The sequence below is a fragment of the Suricata suricatta genome, chromosome 17 (genome assembly GCF_006229205.1).
Source record: "Suricata suricatta isolate VVHF042 chromosome 17, meerkat_22Aug2017_6uvM2_HiC, whole genome shotgun sequence".
Classification (NCBI taxonomy): domain Eukaryota; kingdom Metazoa; phylum Chordata; class Mammalia; order Carnivora; family Herpestidae; genus Suricata; species Suricata suricatta.
In genome coordinates this window covers 39,370,487-39,390,898 of record NC_043716.1, presented here as the reverse complement: position 1 = coordinate 39,390,898, position 20,412 = coordinate 39,370,487, and the positions used below count along the sequence as shown (strand labels likewise).

General features: G+C 44.1%; 1 protein-coding gene and 1 long non-coding RNA gene across 4 annotated transcripts; one reads left to right on the top strand and one right to left on the bottom strand.

The window, feature by feature from the left end:
- Window positions 1–606: 606 nt before the first annotated feature.
- Window positions 607–8,890, bottom strand: G6PC (glucose-6-phosphatase catalytic subunit). The gene is made up of 5 exons (XM_029926911.1): window positions 8,590–8,890; window positions 6,443–6,552; window positions 5,093–5,198; window positions 4,360–4,475; window positions 607–3,109 (listed from the first exon to the last, which is right to left on the bottom strand). Exons 1-5 carry the CDS (start codon window positions 8,817–8,819, stop codon window positions 2,598–2,600), a joined length of 1,074 nt encoding a protein of 357 aa, XP_029782771.1. The 5' UTR covers window positions 8,820–8,890; the 3' UTR covers window positions 607–2,597.
- On the top strand, window positions 8,475–18,817 carry LOC115281534. 3 transcript variants are annotated; one of them, XR_003904360.1, is made up of 4 exons: window positions 8,475–8,750; window positions 9,712–9,792; window positions 17,980–18,082; window positions 18,548–18,817. It is a non-coding gene; the product is annotated as an uncharacterized LOC115281534 (long non-coding RNA). The 3 variants fall into 3 exon arrangements; XR_003904361.1 differs by having other exon boundaries at window positions 8,475–8,765; XR_003904359.1 differs by lacking the exon at window positions 8,475–8,750 and adding an exon at window positions 9,186–9,319.
- Window positions 18,818–20,412: the final 1,595 nt, after the last annotated feature.

The window sequence follows — 20,412 nt, the reverse complement described above, 5'->3', positions numbered from 1 at the left end:
ATTGCCTTTGACATATGGTATCTTCATACTTGCAAACTAATTCTAGCTTACTGGAAAGATCATTCTAAATTTTAGAATTCCTTTGACCATAAGAAAACAAATTCTCCCTGGGCTGAATTAAAGTTGTATCTGGCATCTGAAGGATAACTTGAAACAGCTTCCAGTCTTACCAGCATCCAAGGCGTGACAGGGCCACAGGATGGAGTGTGGACTCTGCAGTGAGACGGCTTAGTTCCTTTTTTTTAAATGTTATTATTATTTTTATTTGAGAGAGAGAGAGAAAGAGAGAGAGACAGAGTGCAAGCAGGGAAGGGGCAGGGTGAGAAGGAGACACAGAATCTGTTAGCACAGAGCCCGAGGGGGGGCTCAAACTTGTGAACCACAAGATCATGACCTGAGCCGAAGGTGGACACTGAACCAATAGAGCCCCCCAGGAACCCTAAGACAGTTTGGTTTGCTTCATTATTCTGGGCAAGATACCTACCCTCTCTGTGCTATTCATATGTAACGTGAGGGTAAATTATCGCACCCACCTCTCAGAGATGTTGGGAGAATTAAGTGAATTACTTGTACAAACAAATAAAATACATAGAACAGAGCCTGACATAAAGTAAATAGATCAAATGAATTTTATTTATGATGTGTCCTTATCTGCCGGGGGCAGGAGCATTACTTACTCTCTGCCAGAAGCAAGGGACCTGGACTTGGTCCCTGAGAATGAATAAATCATCAGGCTTGGGGTCATGCCTGAGCAAGGGGGTTCAATTTAGAGAAAATAAGACCATATGCCTTCTCTCTTGGCAAGACAGAGTCTATGAGGGGCCTCGTGCCCCCCCCCAAAGGAACCAAATCCAGTAGGAAGACTCAACTTTCTTAAACATACACGTTCCAAAGTTCTGAAGTAAGTGAGCAGATTTCATCCTCAGTAGATCCAGGGTTATGCTCATGAGTTCAGGCCTTTGGAAGAGGCGCCCTGTATCTACGATGAAATAGATCACTTAGGGGAGAAAACTGAAGTAGTAGCCTCTTGAGCATTCTTTGCTGCTTTGACTTGCTCCGTTTAGACTTTCTTTAACTGTAGCACCGAACCCTGTTGCTCCCTGCTGCTGGGTTACTGGGTTCCAGAGTCTTCCCCATCTTTTTCTGCTTCTATGCCTTACATTCCCTGATTGCTGAGTTTGGTAATGATCCTGCCTGTTTGCCCTTAAGTTGCAATTTGATCCCTTAGAGCAACTCACGCTGACCTGTGGTCTGGTAACTAATGTTCAATCTTGGCCAATGATATTGTACTTATGTTGATGTACTCAACTCTATCTGTGCCTCCGTGGACACTTTGTGTGTCCCCCAGCTCTACTGGGACTCCTGGCCAGTCCAAGACTTTCTTTCTCCAAAGGGAAAACATAGGTACGCAGAAACTAAATTATTTGTTTAGGGAAATAGAGAAAGAGCTAGAAATTTAGCTGAACCAGAATTAGAACCTTCAGATCACATTGCATCTAAAATATAGTAATCAGTAAGACTTCATGCTTAAATAAAATGTTGTTTTAATAAAATACTGCACATATATATTTTTCTTTTCCAAGATGTTATGACCAGGATGCTTGGTGTGAATGGTAATATGTGGTGAACTGTATAATTAGTAGCAAAACAAGGTCTCTCAAATAAATAGACTTTAACATTTTTTAAGGCATACTCTGCAAGCCAACTGAGACTGAAGAACAGGCAAGGAAGAGTTAGCTTTTCCAAGAAGAATGTGCTCTTGGTTGGCTTGGGATAGAGAAAGGAGTCATACTTACACTCTAGGAATCAAAAGTAACACTGGAGTGACCTTCTGGAGAGAGGAATTCTTGTCTCTATCTGCCCTCTCCTCACCTTTTTGCCCAAGATTTCAGAACTTAACTAAACCATACTAAGCACTACCCAGAGTCACCTTTAGGCATCTGAGAATCGGCAGGATGTGGGACTAATGGAAAATTCTAGGGAAAGCAGAGCAGGGCTAACAAGGAGGAAGATCTAGTGTGATAGAGGAGAAGCTGACTATACCTGAATGCTCCGACCTAGTACAAATCTAGGTCACTGTGGTCATTCAGAAAGCCTTGTAAATACAATGACGATATGTATATAATAGAAGCAGAATTACCTCACTAACTACCTATAATTAGACTTTAAGTCGGTCTCCCACTATTGAGAGTCCCTTACCTAAAGATTCAAATATGAACAAAGCCATTTAGATATTGTTTAACATCAATTGCATGATATGCAAGATCCTAAAAAGCCTTTCTTCATCATCCTTTCCCTATAAAATTCACTGCTCCTTTCCCTTGTCTGGGTAAGGATGGGGACCAGTTGAAAGTTTCAGTTCAGATCCCCCACCTGGGATTATGAGCTGACCCTTCTTGGAAGTCTTGCTTTTGTACGTCTAAAAGAAGAACAAGCAAGTCTTCAGGGAAAAATCCAGAACGACCCAACTTTTAACAGACAAGGCTTTCTCAGCTGACTCTAGCACCTTTGGCCTCAAAACAGGCTGGCAGAAGATCTTAGCCATCCTCAGTCACTGGCACAGTCACTGACTTTGAATACCGAAGACTCCACATCCTTTACAAAGACTTCTTGTCTGGCTGGCCAAGGACCCGGGCAAGGCAGTAGGGGATGAGGCTGACAGATGCCAGGGGCACCGCGGCGCTCTTGCAGAAGGACAGCACGTAGAAGATCAGCTCAATCTGGGATGGGGGTTTCAAAGAGTCAAAGAGGTGCAGGAGGATGAGAGAGACCATGATACAGCTGAGGCGGAATGGGAAACACTTGCTAAGTGTGCCCTTGCAGCTCTCCCGATACATCCTGGAGTTGAGAGCCAACCCCAAACCAAAGAGGGTCCCCACATTCTTGAGGAGGCTGGCAAAGGGCGTGGTGTCAATGTGGACCCATTCTGGCCGCTCACACCATCTCTTGGCTTTTTCTAGTGTCCACAGGAGGTCTACACCCAACCCCTTTAGCAGCAGGTAAAATCCAATGGCAAAGCTGAGCAGGAAGAAGGTAATGAGAAAATATTTCTTGAGGCTGGCATTGTAGATGCTCTGGATGTGGCGGAAGGTTTCAGCTACAACAATGCCTGAGTGGAAGAAAGAATGACAGTGAGAAATAGGGGAAGACTCTGAACCCTCAGCTCTGGGTGGGTTTGGAGCAATGGGTGACATATCATCCATTTGGCATTAAGTCACAGATGCTAGAACAGAGGGTCACCTGGTTTATTCCCATATGTAACTCCTGTCTGTCCTCAGGACAGACACTGCTAATCAATCATTTATGTTATCAGTAAGGCTTCCAGTCAACAGTAGGCTGTTAGTAGTTAAATTTGGAGTAGTCAAACTTATATGTGGATTTTCAGTATGAGTGTGGGAGGGGGTGTCAATGCCCCAATGCCTGCATTGTTCAAGTATCATCTGTATTAAAAACTCTGATCCTGGAAAAAAAAAAAAAACCAAACCAACCAACTGTGGGTTTGCAAATTAATTTACCCAAATGAACAGTTTTTCTTTTTTTTTTTTAATTTTTTAAATGTTTTTTATTTATTTTTGAGAGACAGAGACAGCGTGAGCAGGGGAGGGTCAGAGAGAGAGGGAGACACAGAATCTGAAGCAGGCTCCGGGCTCTGAGCTAGCTGTCAGCACAGAGCCCGACATGGGGCTCGAACCCACGAACCGTGAGATCATGACCTGAGCCGAAGCTGGACGGTTAACCAACTGAGCCACCCAGGCACCCCAACCAAATGAACAGTTTTTCTAGGACACTGATAATTTGGTAGATTCCCTTAAAACTAAACTGGGGGCAATTTCCCTTTGAAGACCAGTAAGAAACAAATAATATAAAAAATAAGGAAATTAGAGGTTTTGGGGTGGTTCTGTTGGTTAAGTGTCTGACTTCAGCTTAGGTCATGATCTCATCGTTTGTGGGTTCAAGCCCCACGCTGGGCTCTGTGCTGACCGCTAGCTCAGAGACTGGAGCCTGGTTCAGATTCTGTGTCTCCCTGTGTCTGCCCCTCCCTGCTCCTTTCTCTCTCTCTCTCTCTAAAAAATAAATAAACATTAACACATTTTTTTAAAACAAGGAAATTTCAAGTTAATTCAATTGCTTAACTGAACTTGATGTATTGCAAATTTTCTGAAGCATATTTAATTGTGTAGATCTGGGCACTCCTATAAAAATGAATAGTTTCAAGTTGCCCATCCTTGACTTTCAACCCCGCTGAAATACGAACAGCATTTGTTATGCCCAGAACACGGCTGGAATGCTGGGATTTTGTCCCGGCTTGGGAGAAATGGGATAGGAGGGGAGGACGGAGACAGCCAGAGCAGCTGATACCTGATAGGACTCCAGCGACAACCTGATGGGGAAAATGAGCAGCAAGGTAGATTCGGGACAAACAGACGTTCAGCTGCACTGCCCAGAATCCCAACCACAAAATGACGTTCAAGCACCTGCAACAGAAGAGGCAATCTTAACACAACCCAGATACAGATCCTTCAGCAAAAAGAACAGCCCTGGCAGGAACATTAGAGCCTGGCACACTTAGATACAGTCAGTGGAATTTTTGTAAACTGAAGCCTGTACTCAAAAGGTCAGAGATGCTGGTGTCACGTCGTGAACCCTTATGTATATGAATGTTAATTATTTTATATTTGATAATTAAGCATTTGCAAAGTGGCTGCATTCTCAGAATTCACTGTAATAGGAATGTCTTATGTTTCTCGTTCTATTTTAACCTGGACAAAGTGACCCTTTGGTTGGTACAGAAATGGGTTTTTATATAAAGCCTGCCACTACTACACTACCTGACCTTGAGAAGCTCCTTTACCATGTTAGGCCTTGTTTCCTCATCTGTAAAACTAGGAGTTGCTCTCATACATCCCTTCCAACCCTGACATTCTATGACTCTAATGTTTGCCTCGGCAGACATGCCACAACTCCGCTCAGTGCCAACCCAAGACAAGGTGGGCTAGGTGTGAGGAATGTGAGGAAGAGCAAGTGGCGTGTCGGTTACAGAGAGAGCCACTTCCTGCCCTCCACCACCCACACCCCAGTGCTGGGTTCTTACCGAAATCTGTAGGTTGGCTTTTTCTTTCCCCGAAACATAGAGAGGGTGGATGTGACCATTACATAGTATACACCTGCTGTACCCATGGCATGACCAGAGGGACTTCCTAAAGGGGAGGGAAGAGATGAACAGAAGAACGAAAGGTGAAAAGTCTCCATCTGGGAGACTGCCACGGCACGTCCTCTTTCCATCCACCCAGCCTTCTCCTCCTTCTCCTCCTCCTCCTCCTTCTCCTTCTTCTTCGCTGCTCCTTCTTCCTTCTCCTATTCTTCTTCCTCTTCTTCTTCATTTTCATCTTCTAACCTCCTGTATATTTTACTTATGTAGTATGATTTTGTGTATTGTGCTTGCATGGTACACACACAGCACACCACTCAAATTTTAGCTACACAAAGGGCAGGAATATTTGTCTGTTTTATTCACTGAGGTACCCCAACTTCCTGGAACAGTGTCTGGCACTGAGTAGGTGCTCAATAGATAATATCTGAATGAATGAATGAATATGCTCTGAAGTGAACAAAAGGTTTATGAGAACAAGTAACTAAGGTCCATGCCCTAGTTTGGGAGTCAGGGATAGGGTCCCTGAAGAAGGGATGCTAGCACCAAGATTTAAGGGTGAGCAAAGGGCTTGGATATTCCATTACCTACGGAAAAAGGAAATCTATCATTTGCTTTCCCAGTAACTGTCTGGTTGTAACTAGTAAAGTACCAGCACAGTGTGGGATTGGACAGTCAGCTCAGGAAGATAGATCTACTTGACCAGAACTTGGGGGAAGATAGCCAGGGGCACACGTTTCTATTGCTTTCCCTTCCCTGGACAGAGGACCATAATGCAGTTACTCTCATGAACCCTTTGCCCTTGAGAGTGCCCTTGCCTCTCTGGACTAACAATTTATGTTCTGGAAATATTAGGTGATATCCTTTTTTTAAAAAATTTTAACATTTATTTGTTTTGGGGAGACAGAAAGAGACAGAGCATGAGCAGGGGAGGGGCAGAGAGAGAAAGACACAGAATCTGAAGTAGGCTCCAGGCTCTGAGTTGTCAGCAGAGACTCCGACACGGGGCTCAGACCCATGAACCATGAGATCATGACCGGAGCCAAAGCCAGCTGCTTAACTGACTGAGCCACCCAGGCACCCCTCTTAGGTGATTTCTAATGTAGCAGTAGTATGTTATCCAGAAGACCTTCTTGAATTGAATTAAAATGGAGTTGTACCCAATTTAAGCTTGAAGGAGTGGCTCTCCTCAGGTCCCCTCAATGACAGCTTCATCTACGATGAATACTGATAGGTGTCCACAGTGAGCAAGATGCACCCCGCTTCTGTCTCTATAGGGGCTGGGACCCTCACCTGGTCCAGTCTCACAGGTGACTGGGAACTGCTTTATCAGTGGCACGGAGGCGTTGCTGTAGTAGTCGGTGTCCATGACCCACCAGTATGGACGCTGTCCAAAGAGAATCCTGTAAAAAACAGACCCGGGGTATGGAGTGACTGAATGAACGCTTTTTTTGTTCAAAGCCCACACCTTTGAGAAGAGAGAGTAGTTTGAGGAGAAGATTCCTGTGATCCTAAACCGAAAACTATTAGTTTTATCTGCCTCCAAGAAAGAGAACTGGGTGGCTGGAGAGCAATAGTGGAGAGAGGCTTTTTCTGGTACATTCTTTATTTAACTTTTAAATTTTGAATATTTGCATTGTATTATTTGTTCAAACAGAAATAAATAAACCTAAGATCCTAAAAATCCATAGTGAGGGATTATAATGGATAGTAATGACTTTTTTTTTTTTTTTTTAAAAACCCTACTAAGAATCTGTCTAGAAGGATGTATACAGAATTAGTTTGCAGCTTGGACTTGCATACCTTTCTAGGTCCCTATTCTCTTTCGTCAGGCCTCTGGGAGTCTTGGGTTTCCTCTGACATCAGAGAATGTGGCCCAGCATTCTAGGGACACGCACCCTCAGGAGACTTGGCCTCCTTGTCCTAAGAATTGTTCTCTGTAAGGACATATATGGGGTCAAGTGCCTGCCTTGCATCCTTTCTGCTTTGGGACAGGGCATCTCAGACAAGCCACTTCTCCTTTAAAAGTACTAGATCCGTTTTTCATTGTGAAAACAGGTGTCAAACGTCAGCCACTCCAGAGGTGGAATAGTGATTTTTCACCCAAATCAGAGATGGCCACTAACTCTGACCTCAGAGAAAATCTACGGTTCTTCAACTGAGGTCAGATGTTTGAAGTAACTCTTCAGCTGTTCACTCTTTAGGGTCATGCTGTTGAATAAGGGGACATTACAGACAAAACTTTACATTTTTCAACGGAAGTTTCACAATCACATCAATATACCTTGGGCCTCTGAGCTCTAAGACAATTTTTTTCCCTACTCCTAAAGGACTTTTATTGTTTATGGCCTTTTATGATTATTATATTATTAATGTAAACTTTTATTGTTTACATTAGAGCTAAAAGGGTCTCAGAATCACCTGACAGTTGGCATAGATAGTTTTAAGGATGTTAAACGTCTTGGCTGGCCCAATCTCTTTATTTTCTAGATGAGGAAATAGAGGCCAAGCCAGTAATGTTCTAGAGTCAGCTGGTACTGGCTAACAATTAAGAAATATTTAGGATTTTTGCAAGCTTGACTCATCAGTAGATTGAAAGTGACGCCAAAGGGAATATATATACCCAGTAGAAATTGACAAACACTAAAATAAGGGCTTCCTCCTGCTCCCCAAGAGAGATTCAACTCATCTGCACTGAATATAACATAGTTTTTAAGAGCCTGGCTTCTGAAACCAGCCTGCCTGGGCTTAAATGCTGCCTCTGCCATTGACTGTCTATGTTGATCTAGTTGTGCTCACTTAACTAACTCAGGCCTCTGTCTCTTCATTTGTAATATAGTAGTAACCATCCCATAGAAAAGCACCTGGCACATGACCTAGTACCTACTAAATGTTCAATAAATGTTAACTAGAATTATTATTAACGTCCCAGAGATAACCTAAGTTTACAGATTATAAAACAGAAACTCAGAGAGTTGCTTTGACTTGTCCAGGATATAGAGCTGGTCGATGGCCAAACAAGGGTTGGAGCCCAGTTCTCTGGGTTACTTCTCATTTCTGCATGCAATAGGTTTTTTAATTATTTACATGCTTCTTGTTTTCATACATCATCTGTCTTCTTTTCTACATCTATCTTTACATTACCTATTCTGCCTCAAAGTAATAAAACTGTACTTCTTTGCTTATAGGCTAGAATTTCAGACTTTTCACTAAGTCCAGCTGGCCTTCCATCCTTATGAAATAGCCTTGCCTGTATCTTCAATTCATTGACAGGGGTTTCTCCATCTTCCCTCTTTATGTAGATGATCCAAAGTCAGGAGGGGAGTAACCTGCTGCTCCCCGAATAGCATGGAGAAGACAACTTCAGATGGACAGATATTTCCAGAGAGAATGCCAGCCTCTTCCCTTGCCGGCCTCCTCTCTGTCTGGCTCTTACTTACCACTTAAAGACGAGGTTGAGCCAGTCTCCAATCACAGCTACCCAGAGAAGTTTAATGCCCACAGCTTCGCGAAGATGGAACCAGATGGGGAAGAGGACATAGAAGGCATTCCTGAGGTCTGCGATCACGGACACCAAGATGAACCAATCCTGGGAGTCCTGGTAATTCACCTGGAGGTAGTGCGTTGACTGGATCCCAAAGTCATGAAGGATGTTCATTCCTTTCTCCATCCTTACTCCCTGGCCCCTCAGGCAGCCTTCAGCTGAGCCCTTGCAGTTATTACAGTCTTGGTGGTGATTGCTCTGCTATCAGCCTGCGCCTTGCCCCTGTTTTTATACACCCTGTATCCAGCCTGCAGGTCAACCCAGCCCTGATCTTTGGACTCAAAAACCACTTTTGTCTAAAATCTATTGATCAAAGGTGCATCACCAGTAGGTTGATGCAAACATGTTCGGGGTGATTTACGTAAAATAGAAAAACAGGCACACAAAAACAGCCTGATCTGCCATGTACTCGGCAGGGCCAATGATTAACTTTGGCATGCGGCTTGATAGTGCTGGGCCTGCCCTCCCGGCTCCAAAACCCAGCCAGAGACACGGGACAGAGTCTAAATCTGCCACGGTTCTTGCAAAGATCCGGATTCCCTGTCTGCAAGTGCACTTATCTGAGGACAAAGAAAAGTCTTGGCACTCTAGCTATCATGTTTTAAGAGTATTACTTTTAAAATACAGTAAGTTCTATTGTCCTGTACATCACTGTACATTGTATCTACATCACTTTGCTGGGCCTTTCTTAACAGCATAGAGTCTGTAAAGTGCTTCTGGTTTGGAAAATCAGACCCTCTTCCCAGTATTGGCTCTGGTCCTCCTGGGGCGGGAAAAGAATCATCTTCGAATGTACTGATTAATTCATTTAATGGCCTTCAAGTTAGAACCTTGCGGGTTTTAACACACAAATTTAAGCAGTAGAATGACTGTGTGTTCCTGCAAAAACAGTGTGATGAGTATATGGTTCTAAATAAGAACACCAGCAAACTGGTGACTGGGGATAGGTAAAAAGCTTTCTTATTTTTTAAAAAATATATTTGAATGTAGCTAACATGCAATGTTACGTTGGTTTCAGGTGTACAACATAGTGATTGAACATCTCTATCCATTACGTGGTGCTCATCACAAGTGTGACTGTCATCTGTCTCTGTGCAAGGTAATTACAGCATCAGTGACTATATTCCTTATGCTGCACCTTTCATCCCTCTAACTTATTCATTCCATAACTGGGAGCCTGTATCTCCTGTTCTCCTTCACTCAGTTTACCCATGTCCACCCCCCAACCGTCCCCTCTGGCAACCAGCAATTTGTTCTCTGCATTTTTAGGTCTGACTCTGCTTTTCATGTCTGTTTATTCCTTTGTTTTTTAGGTTCCACCATATATGAGTGAAATCATATGATATTTGTCTTTCTCATTCTGACTTATTTCACTTAGGCTAATACCCTGTAAGTCATCTACATTGTCACCAGTGACAAGATCTCATCCTTTATTATGGCTGAGTAATATTTGTGTGTGTGTGTGTGTGTGTGTGTGTGTGTGTGTGTGTGTGTGTTTTCTTTATCCATTTATCTATCAATAGGTAGTTGGTTTGCTTTCATATCTTGGCTGTTGTAAATAATGCTTCAATAAACATATGGATGTGTATGTATTTTTTGAACTAGTGTTTTTGCTTTCTTTGGGTAAATTGCCCGCTAGTAGAATTATGAGAATTATCAAGTCATATGGTATTTCTATGTTTAGTTTTTTGAGGAGGTTCCATACTATTTTCCACAGTGGCAGCACTAATTTTTTCCCATCGACAGGGCATGAGAGTTCCTTTTTCATCACATCCTTAACAACACTTTTATTTCTTATTATTTTTTAATTTTAGCCATTCTGACAGGTGCAAGGTGATATTGTTTTAATTAATTAACTAATTAATTACTATATTAAAAATTTACATCCAAGTTAGTTCACATGTAGTGCAATAATGATTTCAGGAGTAGATTCCAGTGATTCATCCCCTGTGTATAACGCCCAGTGCTCATCCCAACAAGGGTCCTCCCTAATGCCCCGTACCCATTTAGCTCATCCCTCCACCCACAATCCCTCCAGCAACCCTCAGTTTGTTCTCTATATTTAAGAGTTCCTTATGTTTTGACCCCCTCCCTGTTTTTATATTATTTTTGCTTCCTTTCCCTTCTGTTCATTTGTTTTGTATCTTAAATTCCACATATGAATGAAGTCATATGGTATATGTCTTTTCCTCACTAATTTCACCTAGCATAATACCCTCTAGTTCCATTCACGTTGTTGCAAATGGCAAAATTTCATTCTTTTTGATTGCCAAGTAATATTCCAGTGTGTGTGTGTGTGTGTGTGTGTGTGTGTGTGTGTGTACCTCATCTTCTTCATCCATTCATCTGTCAATGGGCATTTGGACTCTTTCCATACTTTGGGTATTGTTGATAGCGTGACTATAAACATTGGGGTGCATGTGCCCCTTTGAAATAACACACCCATATCCTTTAGATAAATACCTACTAGTGCAATTGCTGGATCATAGAGTAGTTCTATTTTTAATTTTTTGAGGAACCTCCATACTGTTTTCCAGAGTGGCTGCACCAGTTTGCATTTCCACCACCAATGCAAAAGGGTTCCTCTTTCTCCACATCCTCGCCAGCATCTGTCATTGTCTGAATTGTTAATTTTAGCCATTCTGACAGGTGTGAGGTGGTATCTCATTGTGGTTTTGGTTTGTATTTCTCTGATGATGAGTGATGTTGAGCATTTTTTTCATGTGTCTGTTAGCCATCTGGATCCCTTATTTAGAAAACTGTCTATTCATGTGTTTTGCCCATTTCTTCACTGGATTATTTGTTTTTTGGGTGTTGAGTTTGATAAGTTCTTTATAGATTTTGAATACTAGCCCTTTATCTGACATGTCACTTGCAATTATCTTCTTCCATTCTGTCAGTTGCCTGTTAGTTTTGCTGATAGTTTCCTTCACCATGCAGAAAGTTTATCTTGATGAGGTCCCAATAGTTCATTATTGCTTTTGTTTCCCTTGTCTCTGGAGATGTGTTTATTTAAAAAATTTTTTTTGAATGTTTTATTTATTTTTGATACAGAGATAGACAGAGCATGGGGAAGGGCAGAAAAAGAGAGAGACACAGAATCAGAAACAGGCTCCAGGTTCTGAGCTGTCAGCACAGAGCCTGATGCAGAGCTCGAACCCATGAATGTGAGATCATGACCTGAGCCAAAGTTGGAAATTTAACTGACTGAACCACCCAGGCGCCCCTCTGGAGATGTGTTTAGTAAGAAGTTGCTGCAGGTGAGATCAAAGAGGTTTTTACCTGCTTTCTCTTCTAGGATTTTGATGGGTTCCTGTCTTACGTTTAGGTCTTTCATCCTTTTTGAGTTTATTTTTGTGTATGGTGTAAGAAAGTGGTCCAGGCTCATTCTTCTGCATGTCACTGTCCAGTTTTCCCAATGCCATTTGCTGAAGAGACTGCCTTTATTCCATTGGATATTCTTTCCTGCTTTGTCAAAGATTAGTTGGCCATACTGATATTTTTCTAAAGTATTTACTTATTAAGTAATCTCTACCCAGTGTGGGGCTTGAACTCACAACCCCAGGATCAAGAGTTGCATGCTCCTCCGACGGAGTCAGCCAGACACCCTTGTCAGGTGATATTTTATTTGCATCTCCCTGAGGGGCTTCTGTATTTTGAGCTTTCTTTCATTTGTAGTTGGAGATTATAAAATATATATATAATATTTTATACATTTTATTTTTTTATATTTATATATGTATAAGATAGTCACCAGGAAGTCAATACAATATTGTTATAGCCCTAGATATAGACAAAGAATAAATAAAAGCAACAAGTACCAAGTTATGAGAAACAATGTTACTTGCTCATCTGCATGAGTAGAAATCATTGTGTATCAATGCGCAGACCAAAACCTCACACACTTGGGTCACCTAGAACTCTGAGCAGAGGGCTGAATCAGGTGATGGACTGACATTTTCAAGGATTAGAGCTACTGGGAATAAAGCTTTTCAAAACCTGCTCGGATTTCCCTTCAGCAAGCCCATATTGCCTATAAGGGTAGGTCAGGGACAAGAAAAAGAAACTCAGAGCCAATGAGTCTGTAGCAAAGGTTGAGAACATTCCATGCTGGAAATGATTAAAACATCATCCAGGAGGTATCATCTGGAGTTTTGTCCCCTCCTCCCCTGGGCTGCCACCCAGCTCAAGCCAACTCCAACTGCCCCTGACCACATTGTCTTTGCTGGTCCAAGCACCCCTACTCTGCCACCTCCCGCCTAGAGAGCAGGTAATGGCGGTGGTGGTGGTGACTGTGGGGGCACTGCTGACGGGCACGTACTTGGTAGTATTGTGGAGGAGGGCATTCTGCACTGTCAGGACTGTGAGGCCACAGGTAGTAGGCCCCATCAGAAGAGAGGCCCCTTCCCTCTACTGAGATAAGCCTTCCTCAAAAGTATTGAGTAACTATTGTGGTGATCGCTGGAGTTTTTATGGTCTGAGGTGATCCGAGGGTGAATAGGACTGTTTCTGCGACCACATATTCAAAGGCCACTGCCTGGATGTACACAGAGCTGCTAGGAACCAGAGACTCTGAGTTGGGTGGGGTTCCATCATGTGCTCAGCAGATGGGGAGCCAGTGGAGAGCCCTACCTTCTGGAAGAACCAAAGAGAGAATGCTCATGCTGATAGAGTTGAGATAGAGCTGATACTCGATTCTGGACACACGGGGCAGCCTTCTGGCTGCCTGACAGGGAGGGGGACCCTCTTGGTCAGACCAATTATGTACATCATAAGGCAATTTGCTAGTGTTTACCTTTCCACCTTCCAGGTCCTCCTTCCTGCTACGTCTGGCAAGTTTTTATCATGTGCAGAATAAAAATGAGGCCCCAAAGGACCTGAGCTTGCTAGAAAGCTGACTGAAGAGAGACATTGTAGAGTTCTCAGATCCTCAAAGGGCTTGTGGGTATTTGAGATGTATTCATCCAATATTGTGATGTATCCACAATATTTTGTGGATAAAGCATTTGAGTTGCTAGAGATTTGGGTGAGGATCCACTCATTTGAAGACTTGTCTCCCAGGGGCAGGGTTCCATCATTTCCCCTACCTCCTGTCAACTTCCCCTTCGAGAAGTTCCCTAGTTTAACTAAACAAACATTTCCTGAGTAAAGCAACTCACCTGGCTCTCTGAGGATTCAGGGCTAAATCCCCTGTGTTCTTGGGGCCCTTGACAATGTAGTGGCACAGGGAGGCCAGGCATTCAACAGCTATGTCAGTTGGGGGATCCTTAAACCAGAGCTGAGTCCATTTGCACAAATATAAGTGAGTTCCATTTTATTTTGTCCTCAGTGGAGGTGACTCAAGACTTACTAAGCCCTTTGGGGAAATGACCAGCTGAGTCTGGAAAGCAATGAAAATGGAAAATTATAGAGGCCCTTTTTTGACAGGTACACTAGTCGGGCACTGCTCAGGCGCTTTCTCCACAAACAGAAACTCAAAGGCTTGGGGCTCTTGGTTTGGGAAGAACACGAAGGAAAGGGGCCAGAAAGTACAGTCTGGTCTGCTATTAAATAAGCACAGCTGGTTCCAGTGTCCTGGCACCTTCTTCTCTAAGAACAAGGTTGACTCATTCACTCAAACAAGTTTATTAGCTGACAGGAAAGTAAAGAGGAAAAGGAGCCAGAATTCACCACACACCTCATCCAAAACTGGCATTTCTTACCAAAAAGAAATTCTGACTTCACCTCCAGCCAAGCCCTGTATTCTGGTTGGGGCTCTGGGCTCTGCTGAGGAAGGAGATGCCTTTACCTCATATGACTAGCAAAGGTCTTATCTGCACACCGCAGCAGGGATGCAAAACCCAGTTTTGAACCGGGGCTTTGAGCAGCGCAGACTTCTCTGAAGCGTAACAGCCCAAACTGTACAAGATATAGCTTTATTTTGTTTTTAATTTCTGTATTTGTTTTTTGGGTGTTGTTGTTTTGTTTGTTTTTTTCCTACCAAGTGATCCGTGGGGGGAGGTGTTTATGGGTAGACAGCAGACAGCTGGCCTGACTACTGTCACCTTTTAAGTGAGTGACCCAGTTCATTTTTTACAAAAACATGCTGGGAACAGCAGGTGGAGGGAGAGGTGGGTTAATCATTGTCAGCCAGTGAAAATGGCTGACTTATCTCTGGCTTGGTGAGAAAGTTCAGCTTCAGGACCTTGAACTGTGCATCTATTGACCAGGCTGGGAGAGCATGGCTCATGTCTCAGGGTGGGTTGGACATTCTGTCCACAGAACAACACTGGAGGGCATTTGCTTCTTCGTAAACAGTTAAGAACTCCCCTCTCCCTACCTTTCTCCTGCCACCCCAAGGTCTGCCTTCTCCCAACATTCGATGAATCATCACAACCTTTACGGATTGTTAGCACAGACAGACTATCCTTTGCCTGCTCCCTTCTTCCTTAACCTTCCTCCCCAAAGGAACTGCTTCTCCCTACAGAGAACATTCTCTTTCCACAAATGGCAGACCGGCCCCCTCACTGTCTGGTGGGAGACCATTCTCTCCTGCTTTTCTCCAACCCTTTGGCGGCGCCAGATCGCGTGAGCCCTCAGGACCCATTCCTGCTGTCAAAAGCGATCCTCCCCAGCAGGGGTTAAACTTGGTTGATGGTGCACTCCAGAGGCAAGGGAAGTAAACCTCCAAAATAGTGGTCAGAACTTTTTGCAAAAAGCTAATTTTCCCCTCTGGTCTGGTCTGTACCTCAGAGGCAAAGAAGGGTTATCTGAGGAGAGACGGGAAATGTGACTCAAGCTGAGAATCCAGCCCTCACCTGCCATCCCCCCCTTGCTTCCACTCACTGGATTCTTTGAAAGAATTGAAACCAAGGAAAGAAGGAAGGGAGGGAAAGAAACCAAGTCAAGTCGCAGCCAGGGCTCAGCCTGGTGGGAAGTGGAGTGAGGTGACAGGGTGTGGAGCAGAAGGAGGGTCTTAGTTTTCCTTAGAAGTTTCTCAGAAACAACCTCAGATTGCCCCGACCCCAAGGCTATCACTAAGATTTAAAAGGGAAAGAAAAGATTACAAAGGAAGAGTAAAGAGCTGTGTGACCTTGGCTGAGTCACTAGAGTTGTCTGGGTTTTACTTTTGTAAAATTTTTTGTAAAAAATTAAATAATAGTTGGTGACTGTCACCGTTCCTTCAGTGCTAACATTGTGAGTCTTCGGTGCTCCTTGAAAGTGGCTCCAGTGAGGCGGTGCCTGACTTAATGGTCTAACAGAAGTAAATGATTCATTACTGCCAGAAGGAAAAGATAAATGTATTCATATCTTTTTAATCAAAATATTTTCAAAAGTAATGTCACGGGGCGCCTGGCAGGTTTGGTCGGTGGAACGTGTGACCCTTGATCGCAGCATGGTGAGTTCAAGCCCCACACTGAGTGTAGTGATTATTTTAAAAAAAGAAAAGAAAAGTAGCATAGTCACATCGTTTTTAAGATTTCAGAGTTTGAAGGAATATTCAGTGAAGGCAGCTCTTCCACTTGCCTCTGGGCACCTTCCAGACGCCAGAGCGGCCAGCACCCAGCGGAGACCTGATGGGCGCTGGGAATCCAAGAAACCCTGTTGGAGCTCCAGTGGCAGTAAGCTCCTGGCACAGACTCTGGCATCCAGCCCAGATGTAGGTTGGAGGAGGGGGCCATCCCCTCCCCCTCTTCTCTCCCCCCTCTTTTTCTCCCCCTGCTCTGCCCTGTAGTCCTCTAATCAACTCTTTCCTAATGGCTGCAGAATTTTCATCCCAACCAAAACACTATGTTGTACAGTCAGTTATTAGTCCTTCCCTCTTCCGGAGCCCAGCTGGGGGGAGTTAATTAGGAAATCAGTAGTCTTGGACCCCCTTAACCCACACCTTACCCCCTCTGAGAATTCCCAAATGAGGACCACAATCCAGAGAAAGAGGAAGAGGTGAGGCCTGGAATTGTCCTGAAAACAAACAGTGAGGTTTCCCTGCCCCCCAGGCCTGGAGAGGGCCAAGGAACTATTCTGAGCTATGAAAACACAGCAGGGCTCTGCTAGGAAGTAAACAGCTGTCTGTCCCGCCAACGCCTGTCTCCCTGGACACGAGTCCTGACAGCACCCGAACTCTAGCCAGCGGCAGGAGACAGGGAGAAAGGCAGGGAGAGTGCTGCGTGCCTCCCTCCTCTAGGATGAAAGGGAAAGACAGTGTTTTATTTTTAGGATTTTAAAGATTTCCTTCACTTTAGAAGGTTTTAAGTGGAAGGAGGGTGACAGCAGGGTCATATAAGTCCAGAAGATCTCTCCAACCTTGAATTACAGAGAGCAGGAAGCCTGTTGCTCACACCTCAACCCTGTGCAATGTCAGTCTCCTCGTCCGCTCTACTGGGAAGTCACCATGACCACCTCACCGTCAAATCTGCTGGTTGACTTTTTCTCCTTCTTCTTCCTTGATCTTTTGGTACACCTGACACTTCTGATAGCCACCTTGAAACATTCACCCACTCTGTGTTCAGTGTTGCTCCAGCAAGCTCTTCTCTCCTTTCTCCTCTTCTTCCTCCCATACCATGATATTGGTCCCCACTTGGACACGACCTGGATGTCGCATACATTCTCCAAATCCATGAGTTCCTTCCAGACCTGTTCCTCTTCCAGACTTTCTTGCTTTGTATGTGTACCTCCTCTTCTTCTGCCATCCTCCTGGCATTGAACCTGGCAACCTTTGAGTCATCTTTGATGCTGCCTCATTGGATTCTGGCCATATATTTTCTACTCTTGCTGCTCCTCATCAGTCTCTCTGCCTAGATCTGCTAGCCCCTCCCTTACCTAATGATCTCCTACTCCCTTTCCCACTCTCAGCCCAAGCCATCTGATAAACCACTGGCAAAAGAGCCTTCTTACAGTTCAATTCTTCTCACTTGTCACCTGAAAAATATCCAGTGGCTCCCCAGTTTCTCCAAAATGAAGTTCAAATTCAAACTTACCCACAATCAGACCCCAGCTTATCTTTCTAGCCTTATGTCTCCAACCTTTCCTTCATAGACCCCTTGCTCCAGTTATATATCAAATGGTTTGGATTCCCCAGAGGAAACTTGGGTTTCCTAAATTTGCTCTTCCCTCCACCTGGAGTACAATTTCTCCCATCTCCAGGTGTCCAGATTCTAACCATGTTCAAGGCCAAGCTTAATAAAGCCTTTTCAACCCACTGTTGCACACCCCTCCTAAGCTATAAAGGATCACACTGACTTAAACTCCCCTAGCACTTAAATGTTCTATCTTGGGGTACTAATCATGTTCAAACCTTGTATTACAGTTCTTTTTGTGTATGTCTCAACATTTTCCCTGCTATCCTGAGCCCTGAGGATCAAGAAAACATCTCTTCCAGCCTTCAGAATTGAGCTCCACTTGTAGATGTGGTATGAACATGTTATGCCTGTGTAGGTGGCTGTGATGGTTTTTCCCATCACTGACATATGCCTTTCTGCATTGTGACTTTGCATCTCTTCCTATCAAGGTGTGAAGTTTTAAACTCCAACCTTTTTTTTAATTTTTTATGGGTTTTATTTATTTTTGAGAGACAGAGACAGTGTGAGCAGGGGAGGGTCAGAGAAAGAGGGATATACAGAATCAGAAGCAGACTCCAGGCTCTGAGCTAGCTGTCAGCACAGAACCCAATGCGGGGCTTGAACCCATGAACCATGAGACCATGACCTGAGCCAAAGCCAGATGCTTGACCGACTGAGCCACCCAGGTGCCCCTAAACTCTAACCTTTGAATCTGAGCTTGATCTTGTGCCTTAGCCAATGGGACGTTAGCAAATGTGATGCAAGCAGAGGATTGAAAAGTATTCACTCACTAGGCTTTGTCCTTTTTGGGCTCAGTTGGAACCCTGGACCACAGAGGGGAGAAGTCAAGGCTGGTCTGCTGAGACTCATTGCTGTAACATGTGACCTGACAGCCAGCCCCAGCCATCAGACGTGTGAGTGAGGCCATCCTAGACCATCCAGCACCAGACCATCTGCCAGATATCTGCAGCCCTCTGAATGATCCCAGGTGACTTCAGCAAAGGAACTTCCCAAGTGAGCCCAGGCCTGAAAGCTGACCTATGGAAAAATGAGCAAATAAAATGGTTTGTTGTTTTAAGCCGTTAAGCTTCAGGGTGGTTTGCTATTTGGTAACAGAAACATCCAGCAGGTGCTCGTTGATAAACTATTAAATACTAGCTTTATTCATTGAGCATTTACTATTGTGTTGAGAACTAGTTTTGGAAAATCATGTGTATTAACTCTTTTAATCCTCATAAAAATTCTAAGGTAGATTTTATTACTGTTCCCCATCTCACAGGTGAGGAAAGTGAGGTACAGAAAAGTTAAATAAGTTACCCAAGGTGTCACAATTATCAGATCCAAACCCCAGCAATGTGGCTCCAGAAGCCACACTATAAACCACTATACCATGTTGCAAAATGAGGAAAACATGAACTCATGGAGCTGCTGCCTCAGAAATGCCCTTCCCCACATGCATGCCACATTCTATAGCATTTTGGGGTCCAATGTCTAGCCTCTGCCTCTAACCCTCTCACCCGTGCTCCTTTGGGTCTGTTCCAGGCTCTGGGCCTCTCCTGTCTGTTTCAGGGAAATCCCAGCACAGGGAACCGATTTCCAGACCTAGCAACGTGTACCTACTCCGAAACCCTTTTGTCCCATCTCCTCTCTTCCTGCGACCTTTGCCGGATTGTTGATTCCAGTGGTGCAGGTCTCATCTGGAGAGGGAATGCTCAGGCTCAGCTTGTCAATGTTGCCCTTTGGCCCCATATCCTGGCTTAACCTACACTGTCAGGGTGATTTTTCTCTCAGAATCTCTGGGCTTCCTTAGACCTTCCTTCCTGAGGCAGTCAAAGGAAAAAATTGGGTATGAAATGGCTTTTTACAAAACCAAGAATTATTTGAATATAACAACAGTTATTGTTTGTTCAGATTGCAACAAGGATGTAAATAAGCACCCATAATGGGCCTGACATTATGCTGAGCACCAGGCCAGTGAGGTCAACAGGACATGGTTCTTGCCCCAGAGAGCTCAGTCTCTTACATGGGGAGTGAAGGGAAAATATGTGTAGATAATGAACTAGACTCCAGTGTGTGAACCTCTTTTGTAAGGTTCTGTCCAAAGTACTGAGAGACCAGGGAGAACGAATCAACTAGGTTTGCTCAGAGGGTGGTATTTGAGTTGGGTTTTAGAGGATGAATAAGCATCACCAGCAGAAGAAGGGAGGAAGGCAGAAGGGGAAGGAAGGAGGGGGTGCATGGGCAGAGGTGTGAATGGATGGGAACTGACTAGGCAAGGACACATGGTTGGGGCATTGGGAGTGCAGGACATCATGATGGCAGGAAGCGCCAACTCATATGCCTGGCAGAAAGTGAGGAGCTCTGAAGAGTTATAAGGATCAGCTGGCTGAAGGAAAACTATAGGAGAAGGGAAGGAAGGCAGGGGTTTGCTTACAGTGAATTTCTGCTCTGGAGGTTAGATGTGAAGTCAAGCAAGGCTGGGTGGGTTGTTTCGAGAGAGTCTGGCTGATGTCTTCAGGACACCGCAGTTCCTTGGTGGATTCACCACACTTCAAGGGAGGAAACTAAATCAGAAACCAGATTTGCCAGATCACCAAGGGGGTAGGGGCGGTTCATCCTTCAGGGAAGATCTAAATTTTCCAAAGTAACACCTGCAAGCAAATCTTCATTTACAGTAACTG

Excerpts from the sequence above, each read along its gene's own strand:
- G6PC (XM_029926911.1), bottom strand. The coding sequence starts at position 8,819 with ATGGAGAAAGGAATGAACATCCTTCATGACTTTGGGATCCAGTCAACG. Across the intron at positions 5,199-6,442 it reads CACCTGTGAGACTGGACCAG|GAAGTCCCTCTGGTCATGCC; the intron begins GTGAGGGTCCCA and ends CCTCCCCTTTAG. Across the intron at positions 3,110-4,359 it reads TGTCGCTGGAGTCCTATCAG|GCATTGTTGTAGCTGAAACC; the intron begins GTATCAGCTGCT and ends TCTTCCACTCAG.